Raw genomic sequence first — 22519 nt, forward strand, 5'->3', positions numbered from 1 at the left:
GACCATGTTTAGGGGGGGGTGAGCACAGTAGCAAGGTGAACAATAAGGCCATATGAGTATAGAGCTAGAGATACAATACATTTGTTGCATAGGTCAAGTATATTCAATACATACATAGTGGAAGGACAGTAACAAGTTACAAATTCCCCACTAGCAGATATGCAGAACAACCGATTGAAAGGATGAACGGTAATGGTGAGATAATTCCTATGTTCTGCGTGTAGGAGTAAATACGTTCTATCTCAGCCCTTCTTTTCTTCTCTCTTCAAGTTTTCACGTTTTATTTAAAATTTGATGAATCGCTTAACCACATTTCAAAGCAATGAACAATGATACAAAAAAAAGTTTTACAACAATAAAGGGGACCAGATAACAGACGTACAAAACACACAGGACTTAAGGTACCCAAAAGGAAGGGACGGGAGGAAATACAATATTGGATAGGAAAGAAGATGAATGGGGGAAGAATAGCAGGAAGGGGAAGAAAGAGATGAAAAGAAGAGAAGGCAGACTGCCTCTACGAGAGGAATAATCATCATATGACGAGATGAAGACCTGGTTATCTGAGCTAAAGGTCAAAGGCATCTTTAAAAAGAGAACATTTTAAGTTGCCCTTAAATCTATCCAGTGCATGTTCTTCTCTTAAATGGATTGGTAGCGAATTCCAAGATTGTGGTGCCGTGACCAAAAAGATGTACTGTCTACGAGTGTTAATAATTTTAAGAGATCATTGGATCTCTTAATAGGCTTTGGGAAGAAGACAAGTCAGATTTCAAAGCTGCCAAGTGACCTTGTTCTTGTTGGGGAAACTTTAATTCCATTTCAGTGTTGCATATGCGCTCTCTCCTTATCAGCACTGCCGATGCCATAATGTACACGGACCGAGATGTCAGAAATCCATGACTGGCCTAAAATCTCTCTCCTTGAACTGGATCACTTGGCATCTCTGCTGCGTAGGAAAGCTCCTTGTGGGAGGAACATGGTGACATGCCTCAATTTCTCAGGCAAATGCAGAACTGGGTAGGCAATGCATTGCAATGAGGACATGAATTCCTCAAAAATGTTGAACTCTTCCTGGATGAGCTGACTGCCTTCCCAGCAGCAGCCATATTAACCCCTTTTGTACTGCTGTTTGGAACTTCTGGACCTATGGATATGGGTTCTTGTACTTTCTTCTCCTATTTTCTGCAAGAGCAGCTCATGGTTTCTGATACAGGCAGTTCTTTCACCCCTCTCTTATAAGTGTACTCTTGCTGCACCTCAGAAGTGTCCACAATGATTTATATCGTAACTCTAACACTGGGCTTATTTGCTTTCGCCATTGCATGCTGTATGGTCTGCCCTAAGAATAATCTTCAAGATGGAAATGCTGACAAAAGGGTTAGACCCAGTTTCCGAAGTGTCTACATCTCCATCATCTTTCTCTGTAGCTTGTTTTTAATTTTGACTGGTAGTCAACCGTCTGAGGCAAGTGTCTGTCATTATGGTCGCAGGTGCCTCCACATTGCAAGGTGGGTTTATGTCCATCCGTCTGAGAAAATCTGTTGGGAAAATTTGTAAAGGTTTTACTTTCTATCTCAGTTCTCAAGGCAGCAAATATTAACTGGGAAAGGGGGAGGGGACTACAGATAAAATCACTGGAGAGATTATGGGCCAATGTCTCATGTGATGTAACAACAGTGATCAGCGGAGGAAATCATGCGAACATAACCTTCTGTCACCAGTATCCATTTTTGCTGCTCAAATACCATGTTCCGCATCCCAATCAGGTTACTTATAGCAACACCTAAATCTGTTATCTTGTTTTATCCAAGATGTCATGCCTAGATTGAACCAGAGTGTACACTGCAGCATGAGTTAGCACCCAATATTCATGATGTTTTAAATTGCCAATTCAAATAACTATGTTGGGATAAAATTGTGTTCATATTCTAGACCAGGGGTGCCCAATACGTCGATCGCGATCGACCAGTCGCTCGGGAAGGCAATGCGAGTCATTGCCGTCCCGATCGACCGGCCGATCAGCCTTCCTCTCCCCGAGGTTCCCCACCGGTCATCACTTCATGCTCGCTGCGTCCTTCCTTGCCCGACTGCCAGAACCCGTCTTCCTCACGCGCCTTTGTCCCGGCGCGCTTTTGACCTGACACCCTTGCTTTCTCCAGTAGAAAATCTTTGATAGACTGGGGGATGATGTCACTTCCTTTGGGAGAAAACGGGAGGGAGGTCTAGGGAAGTCACGTCACTGGAAAGCTGAGCGCCGGCTGCCCCTGGCGGAATCAAGCCGCCAAACTGGAGAAAGGCGGTCGGGAGCAGGAGGTGCTCTGCCCAAAAATGCAAGAACTGCTGCTGCTCTGGCATCTTGAGCCTGAAAATGGGAAGTTGAGGAGGGGGGAGCTACGCATTTTTGTAAGTGCCCTGCTGAAAGGAGACTGGAACGGCTCTCATGGAAGGATTTATAGACTGGCTTTTTCTTTTCCTTGGCCCTGGGCGTCCGGAGATTTGGGCCTGCAGAAGTCTCGCGCTGACCAGCATTCCTCTCCCCGACGTCAATTCTGACATCGGAGAGGAATTTCTGGGCCAGTCAATCGCTGCCTGGCTGGCCCGGAACATCCTCTCCCACATCAGAATTGAAGGGGAGCAGAACCCTGGTCAGCGCAAGGCTTCTGCAAGGAAAGCTCGGGGCAGTGGTGGCTTGGAGGCCTGTTTCCCGGTAGCGATGGCAAACCTAGTGGCTTGGGGGAGGGCAGGGAGAAAAAAACAAAGGGGGCAGGCAGGGAGACAGAAAGAAGGGGGGACAGGGAGACAAAGAAAGAAGGGAAACAGAAAGAAAGAGGGAACAAGGAGACAGAAAGAAAGTGGGCATGGAGAGGAAGAGAAAGAAAGAAAAAGTTGGGGGGAGAATGAGGTCTGGAGGAGAGAAAGCATATAGGAGGCTAAAAGAAGGGAAGAAATATTGGATGCAGGAGTGGGCTGAAGTCAGAAGATGTCAGAAGAAGAAGTGCAGCCAGAGTGAAGTGAGAAGAAGTTAGAAGAAGAAAGTGCAACCAGAGACTCATGAAATCACCAGACAACAAAAGTAGGAAAAATGATTTTATTTTCAATTTGTGTCCATTTTGAGAATTTGTGTCCATTTTGAGAATTTATATCTGCTGTCTATATTTTGCACTATGGCTCCCTTTTACTAAACCTCAATAGCGGTTTTTAGCGCAGGGAGCCTATGAGCGTCGAGAGCAACGTGGAGCATTCAGCACAGCTCCCTGCGCTAAAAACTGCTATGTGGTTTAGTAAAAAGGGAGGGGGTATATTTGTCTATTTTTGTATGGCTGTTATTGAGGCGACATTGCATAGAGTCATTTGCCTTGACCTCTTTGAAAAAAATATGAATTATAATTAACATTTTCTCTGCCTTTCAGTGTGCTTTGTGGGGTTTTTAAAAATTATTTTATTGTTGGTAGATCATTTTGACTTGGTCATTTTAAAAGTAGCTCGCAAGCCCAAAAAGTGTGGGCACCCCAGTTCTAGACAATGAAAAGGCTTCACATAGATGTTCTGAAAATTCACTGCTTTTCTATTTAAGCGATAGACCAGCCTCACTTTTTTTCCCAGTGGAGATCACTTAGGCAAGGGACCTGCATCGCTTAGACAAGGGATCGTCTGTGACTTGTTGGGCTGCGCCTGATGTGTTGCAGATTAGTCAGGAAGCTCCTCATCGCCAGTGTCCTTAATTTATTTATAAAGCAGTCTGACTTCTAGCTTTAGCTGTGCTCCACTGACTTTTTCCATTTATGACTTGCTCTGAAAGTAGCTGGTATTAAATGAGAACCGTCTGCCAGAAATGGGTTCAAATACCATGCCTTGCTTTGAAGCTCTTTTTTTCCTCCTCTGATTATAAACAGTTGTTGCACAAGAGAAGGCTATGACCCCAGCCTTTGCCTCCTCCATCCAGGAAGGCCAGAAGAAACGAGGTACTGCTCAAGATCACCCCCTTCCTGCTCAGCTCTAGACTGCAGTGTACTAGATTGGGCTTTGCCTGGTGACTTTTGCTTATGCTGTAGAATCCTGTAGGATCCTTTTTCTTGAATCTGTTGGTGTCAGATGTGCTACCGGATGACTGTGTTACTCAGCGTGTACCAAGTGGAATGGGATGATTCATCGCAGCCATTTCATCACAGGATGTTTCAACATGGCTGCGATGAATCGCCCTCTCCATGATGAACTGCGATAAATATGCAGCATAAGATCATGCTATGCTTCTCCTCTGCCCACTCCCTGTCCCTCAATCCAAGAACACTATCTTTCTTTATGCTCTCCTGAACCTTTTTCTATCTGTCCCCCCTCCCCCCAACACACACACTGGTGCCTCACCACCTCTCTGCCCCCCAGTATGCCTCTTCAAAGGTTGCCTCTTCTCCTATCCACCTCCCTACCGGTGCCTCTCCTCCTCTCTGCCCCCCACCCCAGCATACCTCATCAAAAATTTGCCGGCGCATCTTCCACCCACTGCTCATCCGATCTTGGTTCCCTTCTGGCATCACTTCCTAGTCATGGGACCAGGATGTGATGTCAGAGGGGGGATGAAGCCAGCGTGAGCAGGGGGGGTGGGGTCAAAGATTCTGCTTGCACTAGTGAACTTTTCAGAGGTATGCAGGTCAAGGGGGAGTGCTCCTAACTTGAGGGGGTGGGGGATGCAGGGGGAGTGCTCAAGTATGTGGGGGATGCAGGGGGGTACTCCTACTTGGGGGGGGGGCATAGCTCTCCAAAAAGAGGTCACAATAATTCATCATGGCTACTTCATCAATGAAACAGCTGTAATGAATTGTCCATGATGAATCATCCTAGATCCATACCAAGAGCATAGGACATTAAAACATGCCAAACATAATTGAACTAGAAGGAAATATACAATGCTAAAGACAGGCAGACAGAGCCACCTTCCTCTTGTGTACACATCCTTGGGAGATTGAATTAGGAATAGAAATTGTAATAACTGAGAGAAGTGGAACAGATAGATATGTATTACTTGTTTACTCTTTCCAAAAATATAGGACTAGGGAGCATGCAAAGTAGTAGATTTAAAACAAACCAGAGAAAATATTTCTTCACTCAACGTGTAATTAAACTCTGGACTTGGTTTCTAGAGAATATGGTGAATGCAGTTAGGTTAGCAGGGTTTAAAAAGGTATGGACAATTTCCTAAAAGAGAAGTCCCTAGGCTATTATTGAGATGGCTTGGGGAAATCAACTGCTTATTCCTAGGATGCATTCATCAAAAACAACAAATAGGAGCACTATAAACTTAATACCACTTTATAAACTGCCTGAAGGAGCTCAGAACCATGAGATGGTGTAATGAACACGACCTTGAGTTTTTTCAAAAAGACTAAGTTCAAAGTTTAAAATATAAGAAAGCTGTTGTGAATTAGTGAAACACTTTTGCACTTCTATTTAATTTTTTTTTTTTTTTTACAGAGTATGAAACAACTTTATAAACAACTCCAAAAGGGAGCAATGAAAGACATTTGAAACACTAATCAGGGTTTTACCCTGTTCGTGTTCATTACACCATCTCATGGTTCTGAGCTCTTTCAGGCAGTTTATAAAGTGGTTTTAAGTTTATAGTGCTCTTATTTGTTGTTTTTGATGAATGTTTCACCATTTTGGGACACTAGCTTGTAAATTTCTTACCCAATAGTGACTTAAAGGGTATTTCTAGGATGAGCAGCATAAAATATGTTTTACTCTTTGAGATCTTGCCAAGTACTTGTGACCTGGATTGACAACTATTGGAAACAGGCTTTGATGGACCTTGATGGGCTTTGATGGACCTTCGGTCTGTCCCAGTATGGCAGCTCTTATATTTTAATAACAAAGCAGGAACCTATGACCCCTCTTAACATGAAAAGCACTGTTTTAAGTGTTTATAGACTTTTTTAATGTTAAATAAGAAAACTTTAAAAAGCACAGGTTTAAATTTGCTTTATATTTTGATTCATTTTCTTTATTTTGTCCTGTTGGAACTGGTCTACCAAGCTCAGTCTGCAAAGGAGGGGGGGAAATGGGTATAATTTAGAGAGAGCAAGCTTCAGTTTTCTTAAATGTCAGAGAAAAGCAATTCCTGTTAACAAATTAGCCAAGACTATCCAGCTAGCTGTGGTAATTCCCAGGTTTGTGAGGCAGCATCCCGTGCAGTTAACCACTAGTGCGCTGGGGCATGTGTAGAAGAGAGGTAAGAAAAAGCACAGGCAGTGTGAGAGGCTCAGAAAATCACGTTTCTGCATGCTGTTGAAAGGTGAAGCAGGGCAGCATCCAGCTGTAGCCACCTTGGCTCAGTGCCTCTCCTCAATTCACCAAGGATGCTTGCGTCATCATGGGCTTGCACAGATCCATGATCCTGTAGACCTTTCACCCCTGAATGCCAGAAATTCACAAACATCTCAACCGAACCATGATTTGGATCAAGCTGTAGGACTATGTGTTCAATCATAACTAGAAATGGTAGACCCTGGATTTGTGCTTTCAGCGGCCTTCTCCCCCCTCAGTTTTACCCATTTCCCTTAAGCGTCTTTTCTTCTCCACTCCACCTTTCCTCCCTTTCTCCCTCCCTGCCCTTTACCTTTGTGGCGCTTCCCCACCCGACAGACAACAGAACAGGCCCGGTCGGACAAACCTCCCTGCCCTGTAGCTGCGAATCTAAATTACCTTCAGTGGCTCAGCGAGGGTGAGTGGTGCCTGTGGCAATAGTGCCCCCTCGCTCCTTCCCGACCCTCTCTGCTGTGCAAGCGCTCCCCCTTCCCTTCCCCCGTACCTCTTTATTACTACTATTTATTATTTCTATAGCGCTGAAAGGTGTACGCAGCACTGTACATTTTAACATACAATAGACAGTCCCTGCTCAGAAGTTTCAAGTTTATTAAAAATTTGTTGTACACGCAATGTCAAGTATTTCAATGCGTATGACAATATTAAAAGTAGGGGACAAACTACAAGACAATTTGTTACAAAAAAATAAAATATATACTTACAAATTTAATTACCGGTACAAAAGGAGAGGGGGGATGAACTACAATCATTAAAGAAAATGAAGAAACATTTAAGGAAAAGACATCAGGAAGGTAGCAAAGAGTAAAGATAAGAAAATGGAGTAAAATAGAGGGGACAGAAAGAAAAGTTTGGGACTTATACCTGGGGTCTAATTGAGACTGAGTATTGAAATATAAAATTTTTAATTGTAAACTAGTTATCCTATCTATGTCTCAAATGCATCTTTATATAGGAAACATTTTAAAAAATTACAATCTAATTTAGACAGGACATTTCAGGGTTGGGGAAGTATCTGACAGCAGTGAGGGGGGAGTTAAGAGTTGAAAGCAGTTTCAAAAAAGTGGGCCTTTAGATTGGATTTGAACACTGCCAGGGACGGAGCACGACGTATTGATTCAGGCAGCCTGTTCCAGGCATACGGCGCCGTAAGAAAGAAGGGACGGAGTCTGGAGTTGGCAGTGGAAGAGAAGGGTACAGATAAGAGGGGCTTGCCCGATGAGCGGAGATCAAGGGGGGGGAACATAGGGGTGGCTATGAGTGAGGAGAGATATTGGGGGGGCTTCAGAGCGAATGCACTTGTAGGTCAGCAAGAGGAGTTTAAACTGTATTCGGAAATGGACGGGGAGCAACTTGATGAGAGGGGTAATGTGAGAATAGCTGCTCTCACAGAATATGAGTCACGCAGCAGCATTTTGAACAGATTGAAGAGGCGAGAGTCGGGTGCGCTGGAGCCCGAGAGAAGTACGTTGCAGTAGTCTCTTTAATTTTCCCAGTGCGAGCACCATCACGTACTTGCTGCCCACGTGACCTGAAAGTGATGTCAGAGAGAGCCGACACCGACGCAGACAGCAAGTTCGTGATGGTGCTCGTGCTGGAAAAACTAAAGAGGTACGAAAGAAGGGGCACATGTGCGCGACGGGGGGTGGGTGGGAAGGAGCAGGGGGGAGTGGAGAGAAAGACAGGTGCTGGCGCCCACACCAAGACAGTGCCCAGAGTGGACTGCCCTCCCCTCCCCTGCTCCCCCTTACTATGCCACTGTTTGTGGTGTACTCTCCCACACACAAAGGAATACAAGGCTCTAGCTCATTCCTGCTACACCTTGGATCTCTGCAGGATTCTGACTTCTCCTGCCAGACCAATTGTTGACCTGAGTGTCCTGTACTGTTGCCAGAAGACATCAGCTCTCAGTCCGAGAACTACAGCATATGGGCATAGCCCTGAGCAGCAAATGAAGAGAAGGTAGGAATGTCTTCAGTAAGACAAGTCCTCTATGCAGCTGTCATAAGAACCTTACTGGGTCAGACCAATGATCCATCAAGCCCAGTAGCCCATTCTCATGGTGGCCAATCCAGGTCACTAGTACCTGGCCAAAACCCAAAAAGTAGCAACATTCCATTATCTCAGAGTAAGCAAGATTCCGGAACCCCCAAAGAGTAGCAACATTCCATGCAGAATCTCCAAAGAGTAGCAAGATTCTAGAATCCCAAAGAGTAGCAATATTCCATGTCCTTGAGAGAGTCTGGAGTGACCATGAGATTTTCCTGTTTCCAGGCCTAACAAAACCGATAGTTGCTAGACCTGTGTCTCAGATAAGAGTACACCGTGTAATTACTTGCTTTAGTTACTGAGTTTTGATTGCTCCTGCTGTGAAGTTACTTGATGTGCTTGCTTTATATTCTGCATATGTGCTCTGTGAAGATACATTGAGTAGAGATCCTGTGCAATTGCTGCCCATACTTTGGGGTCAATGTTCCCTCTAAGCTGCACAGCTTTGATCAGGAGGCTGCGCAACCATTCAGCCCCACCACACAGCCGATGGGGTCGGGAACAACACCTCCCTCACTAGCCACTCTCCCACCTTCTGTCGCGGCCACTACTGCTTTCCCGAAGCAGCAGTAGCAAACTGAAACAGACTAACTGTGGCACCGTACCAGTGGCTGTCAACCTGCTCTCTCCGATGTCACTTCTTCTTCCAGGGTAGAGCGGGCAACTGCAGATATATATGGGAAGATCCCGCAGCTGGCTGGTTTCACTTTGCCTCTGCTGCTGCTGCTTTGGGAAAGCTGAAGCAGTGGTGGAAATGCTAACGGACTGACACTGGTGGATGTGGCATGGGGGAGAGAGGTGACAGATGCTGGAGAATGTGGACAGTGGCATAGTAAGGGGGGGCAGTCCGCCCTGGATGCCGTCTTGGTGAAGGCACTGGTACCTCCTCTCCTCCCCCCACTTCATGTGTGCCTTCACTTCCCCCCCACACCGTACTGCTATCTCTTCACCAGAGCAAGGAGCAACCCCAACCTGCTGCTGGCGCCAACGTTGGCTCTCCCTCTGATGTCACTTTTGAGTCCCATGCCTAGGAAGTGACATCAGAGGGAGAGCTGACCCGACGCGGGCTGCAAGTTAGTGATGCTGCTCCTGCCAGAGAAGTTAAAAGAGGTATGGGATAGGGAAGTGTGCGCGCGTGTGGCAGGGGGGCAGGGAAGGAGCAGGGGCAGAGAAGAGGATGGGGGAAGGGTGCAACTGCCCTGGGCACCTCTCACCTTTGCTACGTCACTAAATGTGGGGTGTATGGGAGAGAGGGGGCAGATGCTGGTGGCAAAAGGTGGGGAAGAGAGAGAGGGCATAGACACTGGTGGAAGTGGGGTAGAAGGAGCAAGAGGGGTCAGAAGCTGTTGTAAATGGTTTGGGGTGAGGAAGAAAGGGGGCAGAGTTTGTATAGAAGTAGGAAGACAAATTCTAGATAGAATGGGGGAGAGAGAGCAGATGTAGCGGGGTGGGGTGCAGAGAGGAGAAAAATGATGGGGGAAGTGATAGGAGAGGTGATGGATGGAAGGTGGATGAAAGGAGGCAGACATTGTTTGGAAAGAGAGAAATACAAAGAGGAGGGAAATATTGATGGCAAGGGAGAGAGGGGAAATGCTGGATAGAGAGGGGAGAGACTGGAGGGAGTTGATGGAAGAGGGAAGTGAAATGGGATAGAGTGGCAGAATGTATGGAAAGGGGAAGAGACAGGAGGGAGGTACTGATGGAAGGGGAGAGAAAGTGTGGAGATACTGGATGGAAAGGGGGAGAGAGGAGGCAGATACTGTATAGAAGGGGCAGATACTGGATGGAAAAGTAGAGAGAAATGAGCAGATTTTTTTTGGGGGGGGAGAGACAGAAAGGATGAAGATAAAGATGGAAGAGGAAAGAAAGTCAGATATAGGGGACAAACACCATAGAAGGGGAAGAGAAAGAAGGCAGGATTATTGAAAGACTAGGAATAAGGGGAAGTACAATAGGAGAGCTAGGGTGAGGGAAAGAGATGAAAAGCTGCTGGTAGACTGTAAAAAAGAGGGAACTTGAAGACTAGATAATAAGACAGAGTTAAATCTGGGCATAGGAGGTAGAAAAATAAATTGAAGATAGCAGAAAGTAAAAGGAGGAGAGAAAAATCCTGGCAAGAGGCTTAAGATGGAGGAAAGGAGAAACCAGAGAAGTAAATGGCCAGAAAACAAAGGTAGAAAAATTAATTTTATTTTTAATTCAGGATAAAGTGTGGTAGCTGTGTTTATAATAGTTAATAATGTTTATAATAATCTATATATATAAAATCGGAGGTATGTATGTGTGTATGTATGTGTGTGTGTATGTGCCGCGATCATGCAAAAACGGCTTGACCGATTTGAACGAAACTTGGTATGCAGATCCCTCACTACCTGGGGTGATATATTCTGGGGGTCTCGCGGCCCACCTGCACACGTGGGCGGAGCTACAAACAGAATATCAGATTTCACCCATTCATGTCAATGGAAAAAATGTAAAAAGCTGCCAACGCAAAAACGGCTTGCCCGATTTGAACGAAACTTGGTATGCAGATCCCTCACTACCTGGGGTGATATGTTCTGGGGGTCTCGCGGCCCACCTCCACACATGGGCGGAGCTACAAACAGAAAATCAGATTTCTCCCATTCATGTCAATGGAAAAAATGTAAAAAGCTGCCAACGCAAAAACGGCTTGCCCGATTTGAACGAAACTTGGTATGCAGATCCCTCACTACCTGGGGTGATATGTTCTGGGGATCTCACGGCCCACCTGCACACATGGGCGGAGCTACAAACTGAAATTCAGATTTCACCCATTCATGTCAATGGAAAAAATGTAAAAAGCTGCCAACGCAAAAACGGCTTGCCCGATTTGAACGAAATTTGCAACACATCTTCCTTTTCAGTTTAAGAGATTGCAAATTCCAGTGAGACTTGCATTCTCTAGCACAATCAACAAATCACAGGGACAGACTATTACATACTGTGGAGTGGATTTAAGATCCCCCTGTTTTTCCCATGGACAACTCTATGTTGCTTGCTCAAGGGTGGGTTCACCCAAGAATTTATATGTTCTTGCTCCTGGAGGTGAAACTAAAAATGTTGTTTATAATCAAGTTTTGTGTTAGTTGTATTGTATTCATTTTGTCAAATATTTCACATTATAATTTGAATATTGTACTTTTTATAAAGCTGTAAAAAAATAATTTCATTCACCACTATAAAGTATCTTTATTTGAATCCATTTACAGTGTTATTGCTATAATTAAATACCCGTGCAACGCCGGGGCATCAGCTAGTAGTTAATAAATATAAATAGAATTAAGATGATATCTTTACATTGGACTAATTTTAATATATTTTTGACCAACTATCAGAGACCAAAACCTTCTTTCTCAGGTTAGGAAAGCTTATTGTCTTGATCTGGGGAAGGAGGTGTTGGCCTCAGAGCTAATTGAAAAATGTTTTAAGTCCTTTCAATAAAATATCATCTTATTTTCCATTTTTTTTTTAAATGTATTTTTGTAATTCTTAATTTGTAATGTCCAGTGTATATAATACCATCAAGGTAATGTAACGGAAAATGTTTGCTCATATCAACTGAGTCCTTTGCTCATGAAAAAAGGTTTTTGCTCACATTAACTCAGTCCTTAGAGGGAACATTGCTCAGGGTAGATATGTTGTTTCAATGTTCTAAGTACTTTGCATCACTGGCTCCTGTGACTTGTTTTAGCAGCTTTTATAGCAAACTGACCACACACATCACTTTACCATACTATTGAAGCTATCTAAATTACAGCAGCTCTGTCAGTGGTGGAATACAAAGTCCTTGCATGGAAGGACCTTCCCAAAAAGATTTGAGGTATGACAGACTAAATTGACTGCAGAAGGGGCCTGAGGTGAAATCCACAGCTAGAGCTGGCTTAAACATTAGGCAAACTAGGTAGAGAGCTTCAATCAAAATAAAACAATACTCCCAGACAGCCATGCATATTCATTGTGGATATCCTGAAAACCTGTTTGGCAAGGGGGTACTCCAGGACCAAGTTGAGAAATACTGGTATAGGCTAGCATCTAATGCATTTGGATCAGCCCTGTCCTCAGCAGACAAAACTTGGCTAAATCACACTTGGAAAATATATCTTAAACTAGAGCTTCATCAGGTGAAATCAGACATGTGATCACTCAGTAGGGTTCAACTGATCAAGTCTGGAAAGATCAGCAGTGCTAACGACATGGCTACATTTCAACCAGTGGAATTGCAGTCACTCTGTACCTCTGGCAGGGCCCTGTTAGTTCATGGTTTTCCTCATATCTTTCCTGTTGCATAAGAACATAAGAAGTTGCCTCCACTGGGTCAGACCAGAGGTCCATCGCACCCAGCGGTCCGCTCCCGCGGCGGCCCATCAGGCCCATGACCTGTGAAGTGGTTCCTGAATATTTCTTTAACCTACCTCTACTTTTATCTGTACCCCTCAATCCCCTTATTCTTCAGGAACCTATCCAGCCCTTCCTTGAACCCCTGTAGTGTGCTCTGGCCTATCACAATCTCCGGAAGCGTGTTCCATGTATCCACCACCCTCTGAGTAAAAAAGAACTTCCTAGCATTTGTTCTAAACCTGTCCCCTTTCAATTTCTCCGAGTGACCCCTAGTACTTGTGGTTCCCCACAGTCTGAAGAATCTGTTCCTGTCTACCTTCTCTATGCCCTTCAGGATTTTGAAGGTTTCTATCATGTCCCCTCTAAGTCTCCGCTTCTCCAGGGAGAACAGCCCCAGCATTTTCAACCTGCCAGCATTTTCAACCTGTCAGCGTAAGCTCTGGAGGATCCTCCTCTGCTGCCATCCCGCTATCGGTCAGCGTACCTCAGAGCTCTGTCTTTTCTCAATCTATACTTCTTCCCTTAGCGCTCTAATCTCCTCCAACAGCTTCCAGTACTACCTCTATGCTTACAACTCAAAAATAAAAATATTGAACTCTAAAAATCTACCATTCTGCACCTGAAATTTCCACAGGAATCCAGGCCTGAATTTCCGCCTGCCTCTCTGACATGTCTCATCGCCATCTAAAATCCAACATGGCCAAGACTGAACTCCTTATCATTCCTCCGACACCTGCTTCACATCTCCTCCATTCTCTACATCGGTGGTTAATACTCTCATCCTCCCTATCGCAACAGCTCGCAATCTCGGAGTGTTCTTTGACTCCTCTTTTTCCTTCTCCTTGCATATCCAACAGACTGTCAAAACTTGTCACTTTTTCCTCTAAAACCTTGCTAAAATCTTTCTCTTCCTTTCCGAGCAAGCTACCAAGACCCTCATCCACATCTCTCCCCTGGATTACTGCAACTTGCTTCTCGCAGGTCTCCTGCTAAGTCACATCAGTCTGTTCAGAACGCTGCTGCATGCCTTGTATTCTGCCAGTGTCATCATGCTCATGTTACCCCTCTCCTGAGGTCACTTCACTGGCTCCCTGTCCATTTCTGCATCCAATTCAAACTCCTCTTATTATCCTTCAAGTGTATTCACTCTGCGGCTCCTCAATATCTCTCCTATTACTCCCTATGCTCTGTCCCAGGAACTCCATTCATCTGATAAGTCTCTCTTGTTAGTACCCTTCTCTAGTGAATGACACGGGGACAAATTTTTTCCCGTTCCCATGGGAACTCATTTTCCTGTCCTGTCCCAACGAGTTCTTTTCCTGTCCCTGCAATTTTCATCCTCATCTGCACAAGTTCAAACACTTTAAAATCCTAAGTAGCAACATTCTAGAGCTCAGATGGTGATTTCATAATGCCTCATTCCACCAATGCCTAAGCTCTGTCCTTATCTGCACAAGCCTCAGACACTTTAAAATCCTAAGCAGCAACATTCTAGAGCTCAGATTGTGATGTCATAATGCCTCATTCCACCAATGCCTAAGCTCTGTCCTCATCTGAACAAGCCTTAAACATTTTAAAATCATAAGTGTTTGAGGCTTGTGTGGTTAAGGTAGAGCTTACAGGAATGGGGCAGGGACAGCGACAAAACTTGCAGGGACGGGATGGGTAAATTGAGTTCCTGCAGAGACGGGGACAAATTTGTCCCTGTGTCGCTCTCTACCCTTCTTCTCTACTGTCAACTCCCGTCTCCATCCCTTCTACCTTCCTGTGCCACATGCCTGGATCAACCTGCCTGACTCGGCACCTTAGGCTCTGTCTCTGGCGGTTTTTAAGACCAGGCTGAAAACCCACTTTTTTGAGGCTGCATTTAAATCCTAATCCTACCATTTATTTGTCACCTATTCCTTCTACCCCCATCTTCTTATTCTTCATCATCCACCTTCTTACTTCTCACATGAGCCTCATATATAGATTCTCCCCTTTTTGTTCTGTGTCTATCATAATTAGCTTATAAGCTCTTGTGAGAAGTTTGTTTAATGTCCCTGTGCTGCAGGTGCCTGGTACCACAACAGAAATAACAAATAGTAGTATCTCATGGCAGGAGTTTCAGATAACACTGCATAATAAAATTGCAACCATCGATACTAATTTTCCTTGTGCTGATGATGTTACATTACCATCTGTGACCAGTGGCATACCAGGGTCGGGGGTGGGGTGGGGGATGGACTGCCCCAGGTGCATGCCCTAGAGGGGTGCACAGCCGGCTGGGTCCGGAACCTCCCGACCTACTCTTTAACGGGACCTGCACCTCAGAGCATCTGCCATACTTATTCTGGAGCAGAGTTGGCAGCTGCACTGAAGTGCAGGAAGGTCCCGTGATGACTGCGGCTGCTGGCTTTGCTCTGGAAGAAGTACGTGATGTCGGAGGGGGTGGGCCGTCAGCCGCAGTCATCGCGAGACCTTGCCGCAACTCTCTGTGTCTGCCAGTCCACCCTTTCCGACGTCATGTACTTCTTTCAGAGCAGAGCCGGCAGATGTAGTCATCACGGGACCTTGCTGGTTTGGAGGGAGAGAGAAAGGAGCATAGAAGGGTGGTGGAGGGAGAGAAAGGGGATCAGGGTCGTATGGAAGGGTGGTGGAGGGAGAGAAAAGGGTCAGGGTAGTATGGAAGGGTGGTAGAGGGAGAGAAAGGAAGCAAGGTGGTGTAGGGAGAGAAAGGGAGTCAGGGTGGTATGGAAGGGTGGTGGAGAGAGAGAGAAAGGGGGCAGATGCTGGTGGAAATGGTGTGCAGGGAAAGAAGAAAGAGACATAAGGGGAAAGGATACTGGATGAAATTGGGTTGGAGAGAAAGAAAGAGAGTGATGCTTATGGAAGTGGAGGGAAGGGAGAGAAGAGAGTGAAATGCCAGACCATGGGGGTGTGGGAGAGGAAAGGGAAGAAGAGGAGAGGAGAGAGATGCCAGACCATTGGAGGAGGGAAGGGAAGAAGATGGATGCCAGACTAATGGGGGTGAAGGGAGAGATGGAAGGGGGAGGCATGCACTTTCTGAAAGGGGCATAGAAGGAGAGAGATGCCATTTAGAAGGGACAGAGAGAGGGTAGACAGTGGATGAAAGGAAGAGAATGATAAGAAGATGAGGAAAGCAGAAACCAGAGAAGACAAGTAAAAAAAAATTTCTATTTATTAATTTTTTTTGCTTTAGGGGAGATGCATCGCTGTTTCTGTGGTATTGCATCGTTTGCAGAGTCCAGCTTCTTGGTAGTTCAATTTAACCTTTGTCTACGTATTTCTATTTTATCCCCCCTTTTACAAAACTGTAGAGCGTTTCTTAGCGCCGGCTGTGGTGGTAACAGCTCTGATACTCAGAATTCTATGAGCATCTGAGCTGTTACCACCGTGGCTAAAAACCACACTACAGTTTTGTAAAAGGGGGAGGGGTTAGTTTGTAATTACATATTCCATACTAGGCGAAGGTGTTTTCTATGTTCTGTGTGTACGAAAGACATGGTTTTCTGTTAGGACTGACTGTGCAGGATTGATCTGTACTAGTCTGACTTGTTTAGTTTTACAATGGGTGTATTGATGTACTGCTCACTGTAAGATGCTGCCTTTTCCTAGGTACACTCTTGTGTGGATTGTTACTATAAATAATGTTTTTCATACAGATGGGGGGGGGGGTGGTGTCAAAAAAATGATGGGCCCCGGGTGTCACATATGCTAGGTACGTCACTGTCTGTGACTGAACCTTTGTGGACTGAATGTGAACCAGTATTTACGGAACAAGTTACAACTCTGATCTCTTTTTTAAATAACACATTCATTCCCCTTGATCTTTGTCCTGTTTAAATCGCTAGCTCTGCTGTTATTTATGTGACAGCGTTGCTTGTATCGTAAATAAGTCGTTATCTGAAGGGAGTGGTTCCTGATTCTCTGAGGAAAGCTAATGTTCATCCTGTGATTAAGGATCCTGATGACATTTTTAGCCAAAGAAATTGGTTTGAAGTTGCGGGATTTGTTGATTTGTGACGTTTTATTGAAGTTGGTGAATCTTGGCGTTACAGATATTTTGTCGCTATTCCACATTTTTTGTGACATTTTTCTTTTTTCCTTTTTTACCATGGACCCCTGACCCCTGACAAAGGTTTGTCCGAAACATGGACCATGTCGGGTCCCTTGATTGGTAAAAGGGTTTTATATATATTTTAATTTGTCACAATAAATTTTGCCTGCGTCTTGTACAGATCTGCAGTTTTGTTTTGTTTGCTCTCGGTTGGTTTCTTCTGCTGATAAGGTTGGACCTCCCTCCTCTTTTGGGATTTGTTGAAATACACCACTTGTTTGACCCATGTAATTTGGTTTCCAAGTGCACCATGGAACAAAGACTTGCTCCACTCTTTGACTATTTTCATCAGGAATTTAAAACATAAGTTCAAACACCAGACCTGGCAAATAGTGTTTCTGTAGAAACTGGGTCATTCAACAGCTTTGTATAATCCCAAAATCACCTTCACAACAAACTTTTGCAGAGAGCAACCCATCTGTACCTGAGAAGTGAGCAAACCTAAGTGGATCTGTGGCTGAATCTCAGGATTCTCATGGAAGCGTTGTGCAGATGATACTGAGGGGAAGGTTTTCTAATTGTTTGTAATTTCAGTGCATTGAAGTTGGATATTTTTAGGACATGCTTGAGAAAGAATCTTGTACACAGGAAGAAGTAGTGAGTCTGCCATGCTGCTACTGGGTAGGCTGATATACAGCCAGGATCTCAATTCCACCACCTGATTTTAATTCCTGGGCACAAGGGTAGAAACATGAGCCCTTCACCTAGCTAGCCCAGCAGAGGCTGTCTTAGTCACACAACTCATGAGAAGTTGTCAGCGTGCCTTCCTGACCCATGGTTTGGGTGCGAGACCCATGGTTTGGTTTTGGCAGTAGCAGGGAAACTGGAGTGAGGATTCCTATTGGTGTTTGTAGAGCAGGGAGCTGACAGAAGACCAGAGCCCAGGACTCAGCACAGACCTGGGAGCCATAGGAGTCAACTTTTCAAAATTATTGGGCGCTAAACCCAACAAAATTTACCTCTCTCTGGATACAGTCAAGGAATTTGTTTAATATTGGGGGTGCTCAAGTATCCACAGCACCCACAGAGCTGGCTCCTATGCTGGAAGCATCTCACTGTACTGGTCAAATGTAAAGAAACGGATCCATTTGTGAACAGGGACAAGGAACACAGATGGATTCAAAAGAAGACAGGGAAAGTTCCTGGAGGAAAAGTCCATAACAACCTATTAGCCACGTAGACTTGGGAGAACTATTGCTCATCCCTGGAAATGAGAATAGAAACATAGAAATAGACGGCAGATAAGGACCACGGCCCATCTAGTCTGCCCACCTTAATGACCCTCCCCTACCTTTCTCTGTGAAGAGATCCCACGCGACGATCCCATTTTGTCTTAAAATCAGGCACACTGCTGGCCTCGATCACCTGAAGTAGAAGACTATTCCAGCGATCAACCACTCTCTCGGTGAAAAAGTACTTCCTGATGTCACCGTGCAGCTTCCCTCCCCTGATTTTCCACGGATGCCCTCTTGTAGCCGTGGGAGGGACCTTTGAAAAAGAAGATATCTTCTTCCACCTCGATACGGCCCGTGAGATATTTGAACGTCTCGATCATGCCTCCCCTCTCTCTGCGTTCCTCGAGTGAGTATAGCCGCAACTTATCCAGCCGTTCCTTGTATGGGAGGTCCTTGAGTCTTGAGACCATCCGGATGGCCATTCGCTGGACCGACTCCAGTCTCAGCACATCTTTGCGGTAATGAGGCCTCCAGAATTGTACACAGTATTCCAGATGGGGTCTCATCATGGATCTATACAATGGCATAATGACTTCAGGCTTACGGCTGACGAAACCCCTACTTATACACCCTATGATTTGTATAGCCTTAGATGAAGCCTGCTCCACTTGATTGGCAGTCTTCATGTCTTCACTGATGATTACCCCTAAGTTCCGTTCTGCTACAGTCCTTGCTAGGATCTCGCCATTAAGGGTGTAACTTTTGCATGGATTTTGGCTGCCAAGGTGCATGACTTTGCATTTTTTGGCATTGAAACCTAGTTGCTAGATCCTAGACCAGCGCTCCAGTAGGAGTAGGTCGTGCGTCATATTGTCGGCCATTGAGTTTTTGACCATTGCACTCCTGTCTACTACATTGCATAGTTTGGCGTCATCTGCAAATAATGTTATTTTACCTCAAAACCCTTCAGCCAAGTCTCTTATAAAGATGTTGAACAGGATTGGGCCCAAGACCGAGCCCTGCGGCACTCCACTGATCACCTCCGTCGTTTCAGAAGGGGTGCCATTCACCACCACCCGCTGAAGCCTACCTCCAAGCCAGTTCTCAACCCATTTTGTCAATGTGTCACCCAATCCTATAGAACTCATTTTGCTCAACTTGCGGTGTGGTACGCTATCGAAAGCTTTGCTGAAGTCTAAGTATACGATGTCCAGGGACTCCCCAACATCCAGCTTCCTCGTCACCCAGTCAAAGAAGCTGATCAGGTTGGATTGGCAGGATCTCCCCATAGTAAATCCATGTTGACGGGGTCCCGTAGATTCTCCTCGTTCAGGATTATATCCAATTGACGTTTGATTAGAGTTTCCATCAGCTTGCTCACTATTGATGTGAGACTCACCGGTCTATAGTTCGCAGTCTCCATCCTGCAACCTTTTTTGTGGAGTGGAATGACGTTAGCCGTTTTCCAGTCCAACGGGACTATACCCGTACTAAGGGAGAGATTGAAGAGCGCGGATAGTGGTTCCGCCAAGACGTCACTTAACTCCCTGAGCACCCTGGGGTGTAGGTTGTCTGGCCCCATCGCTTTGTTAACCTTGAGTTTAGACAGCTCACAGTAGACACTGCTTGGCGTAAACTCGAAATTACTAAACGGGTCTACTGAGCCATCCCTTGCCTGTAGCTGAGGGCCGGATTCCGGCGCCTCGCAGGTGAAGACCGAACAGAAGTATTCGTTTAAAAGTTTAGCCTTTTCCGAGTCTGCTTCTACATAGTTCCCGTCTGGTTTCCTAAAGCGTACTATCCCGCCTGTGTTTCTGTTTCTGTCACTAATATACCTGAAGAAGGATTTATCGCCCTTCTTGATGTTCTTCGCTAATGTCTCCTCGTTTCGGAATTTGGCCTCTCTAACTGCTGTTTTGACGGCTCTTGCCTTGGCCAGGTAGTCTTCTCTCGAGTCCTGATTCCCTGATTGTTTGTAAGAAATGAACGCTCTTTTCTTCTCTTTTATGAGGCCCGAGATCTCTGCAGAGAACCACTGTGGCTTATTGTTCCTTCGCTGTTTACTTACTGATTTTATATAGCGGTTGGTTGCCTCCTGTATGGTATCTTTCAGAGCTGACCACATTTCTTCTACGTTATCTGTTACTGCTTGGTTTTGTAGCGCATGATGGATGAATTCCCCCATGCCCTCGAAGTTGGTGTCCTTGAAGCTGAGGACCTTGGTCAATGTGTTAGATTTGGCAAACCCCTTTTTGAGAATGAACCATACCATGTTGTGGTCACTGGAGGCCAACGCTTCGCCCACTGAGACCTCTGTGACACTTTCGCCATTGGTAAGTAACAGGTCCAGTATTGCCTGCTCCCTTGTTGGCTCCAATACCAGTTGTCTCAGTCTTGCTCCCTTCATAGAGTTCAATAGCCTCCTGCTACTGCTGGATGCAGAGGAAAGTGTGTTCCAATCCACATCAGGCATATTGAAGTCACCTAACAGTACTGTATCCCCACGCAAGGTGATATTCTCTATGTCTCCGATCAATTCCATATTCAGGTCATCCTGTTGTCTTGGGGGTCTGTATATTACGCCAAAATACAGGCATTTGTCTTTCTCCCTGGCCAAATTTACCCAAAGGATTTCCCCTGTGTACCTGACATCTGAGATTCTGGTGACTTTAATGTCATCTTTAGTATATAGTGCTACACCTCCTCCCATTTTGCCCTCTCTGTCATGGCAAAGTAAATTGTAGCCCGGTATGACCATGTCCCACCCGTGGGAGTCCGTGAGCTAGGTCTCAGATATCGCCACCACATCCAGGTCAGCGTTCCTCATTTTAGTCTCTAATTCTAGGATCTTGTTGCCCAAACTGTGGGCGTTGACGTACATGGCTTTCCATGTCGCATGTTCGCTATGTTTCTGTGGGGGATATTCCCGCTTGAGCTACTTGGATACTTATAGTACTAGCTGTAATATGAGCACCTACCCCAGACTCAGAAATGTGTGTACCCTGAGTCTGGGGTAGGTGCTTATATTACAGCTAGTACTAAAAGTATCCAAGTAGCTCAAGCGGAAATATCCCCACAGAAACATAGTGAACATCTGCTTAATATTGAGAAAACTCTTTGACTGTATCCAGGGAGGAGTAATTTCCATTGGGTTTAGCACAATCATTTTGAAAAGTTGGCTCCTGGGCTGGGCTCCATGTAGAGAATGACATGGGGACAAATTTATCCCTGTAGGAACTCAATTTCCCCGTCCTGTCTCCATGAGTTTTGTCACTGTTCTTGTCCCTACCCCATTCCGTGGCTCCCCTTCCTGCTTTTCGCGTCTGCCTCTGCCACAATCCACCCAGGTGGAAACAGGAAGTTGCGTCATTGGCAGATGTAGAAAGCAGGAAGGGGAGCCATGGGCGATGTAGCTGAATCACTGCCGAGGCCGGCAGTTTTTTCAGCTTCACGGAAGGTAAAGGGTCATCAGACAGGAGAGAAGGCTGGGAACATGCTGGACCACAGGGACTATCCAGAGCCTTGGGACTGGACTGTGAGAAGGGAAGTTCCTGGACCATGACTCCAAGGCTGGGAACACCCCCTCATGGCTTGCACCTGGGGAGGATGCCTCCCCCCTCCTTGGTACGCCAATGAAAGCAAGTAAATAAAATAAACAGAAAATATTTCTGGAATAACATTTTCCTGATTTTAAGGAACTAATTTCCTTTACTCAAGCCAGGGATCCTAGGTACAGAAGAACAGATCTGACCTAAGGAAACTTTCGGCATCTAGTCAAAAAATGGATTGTGTTAGTTAAACAGAAGCACTTTATGCAACTTTATTTTTGTTCTGAATCCCTGAGGATACAGCTAACTCAGATCGTGTGACAAACTTCTGATTCCTTAAGCTCCCTCCCGGACATTTCGTTCCAATAATCAACACCTACTTACTATCCCTTCTATACGTGAACTACAGTATTTTATGACAGAACTCATAAAACCATCTTCTCGGTCACTGCCCCTTCTCTGTGGAATGCCCTCCCATTGAATCTCCATCTAGAAAACTCTCTGGAAAAATTTAAGTTCAAACTTTAGACCGTTCTTTTCAAAGATGCCTACAATCTCTGACCTAAACTCCTTCAAATAGAATCTATGTAGCTCCTTCATGGCCTTCATGGTATTTACCCCTTCTACCTGAGAGAGGATACTGAGAGAGGTGCTGGGATGTAACACAGGTATAGAAAGCAAACCAGGTAATAAGTATAGAAACCCAACCAGGTAGTGCATGTGCAAGACCAGAGGGTTAGGACTTCGATGGGAAGATAGGACTCAATGGGAAACCAAGGTGGCAAGGGGGCCCCTTCTGGTGATTCAGACAGGTCGTGACCAGTGTTCCCGCTAAGCTGCGTTGACGTGCGCACGCGCACAAAATATTACCTCGCAGCGCACATGTTTCTCGTCACAGCGCACACAGTGTAGAGCACAGTTCTTCAACCGCCGGTCCGCAAACAAAATCT

At 45.4% G+C, this 22519-nt stretch overlaps 1 protein-coding gene and 1 long non-coding RNA gene across 3 annotated transcripts in view; one reads left to right on the plus strand and one right to left on the minus strand.

Annotated features, from left to right (window-relative positions):
- NTNG2 (netrin G2) overlaps positions 1-22519 on the plus strand; it is a 111970-nt gene that overhangs the window by 67684 nt on the left and 21767 nt on the right. The window contains exon 6 of one of the 2 annotated variants that reach the window (XM_033959903.1): positions 3897-3965. The exons of the other annotated variant lie outside the window; for it this stretch is intronic. Coding sequence (XP_033815794.1) covers positions 3897-3965 — 69 coding nt within the window. The remainder of the gene's footprint in view (positions 1-3896; positions 3966-22519) is intronic. 2 annotated transcript variants of the gene reach the window in all.
- LOC117367405 lies at positions 1447-4601 on the minus strand. The gene is made up of 2 exons (XR_004540762.1): positions 4467-4601; positions 1447-1541 (listed from the first exon to the last, which is right to left on the minus strand). It is a non-coding gene; the product is annotated as an uncharacterized LOC117367405 (long non-coding RNA).

The sequence above is a fragment of the Geotrypetes seraphini genome, chromosome 10, assembly GCF_902459505.1.
Source record: "Geotrypetes seraphini chromosome 10, aGeoSer1.1, whole genome shotgun sequence".
In the NCBI taxonomy this organism is placed as follows: domain Eukaryota; kingdom Metazoa; phylum Chordata; class Amphibia; order Gymnophiona; family Dermophiidae; genus Geotrypetes; species Geotrypetes seraphini.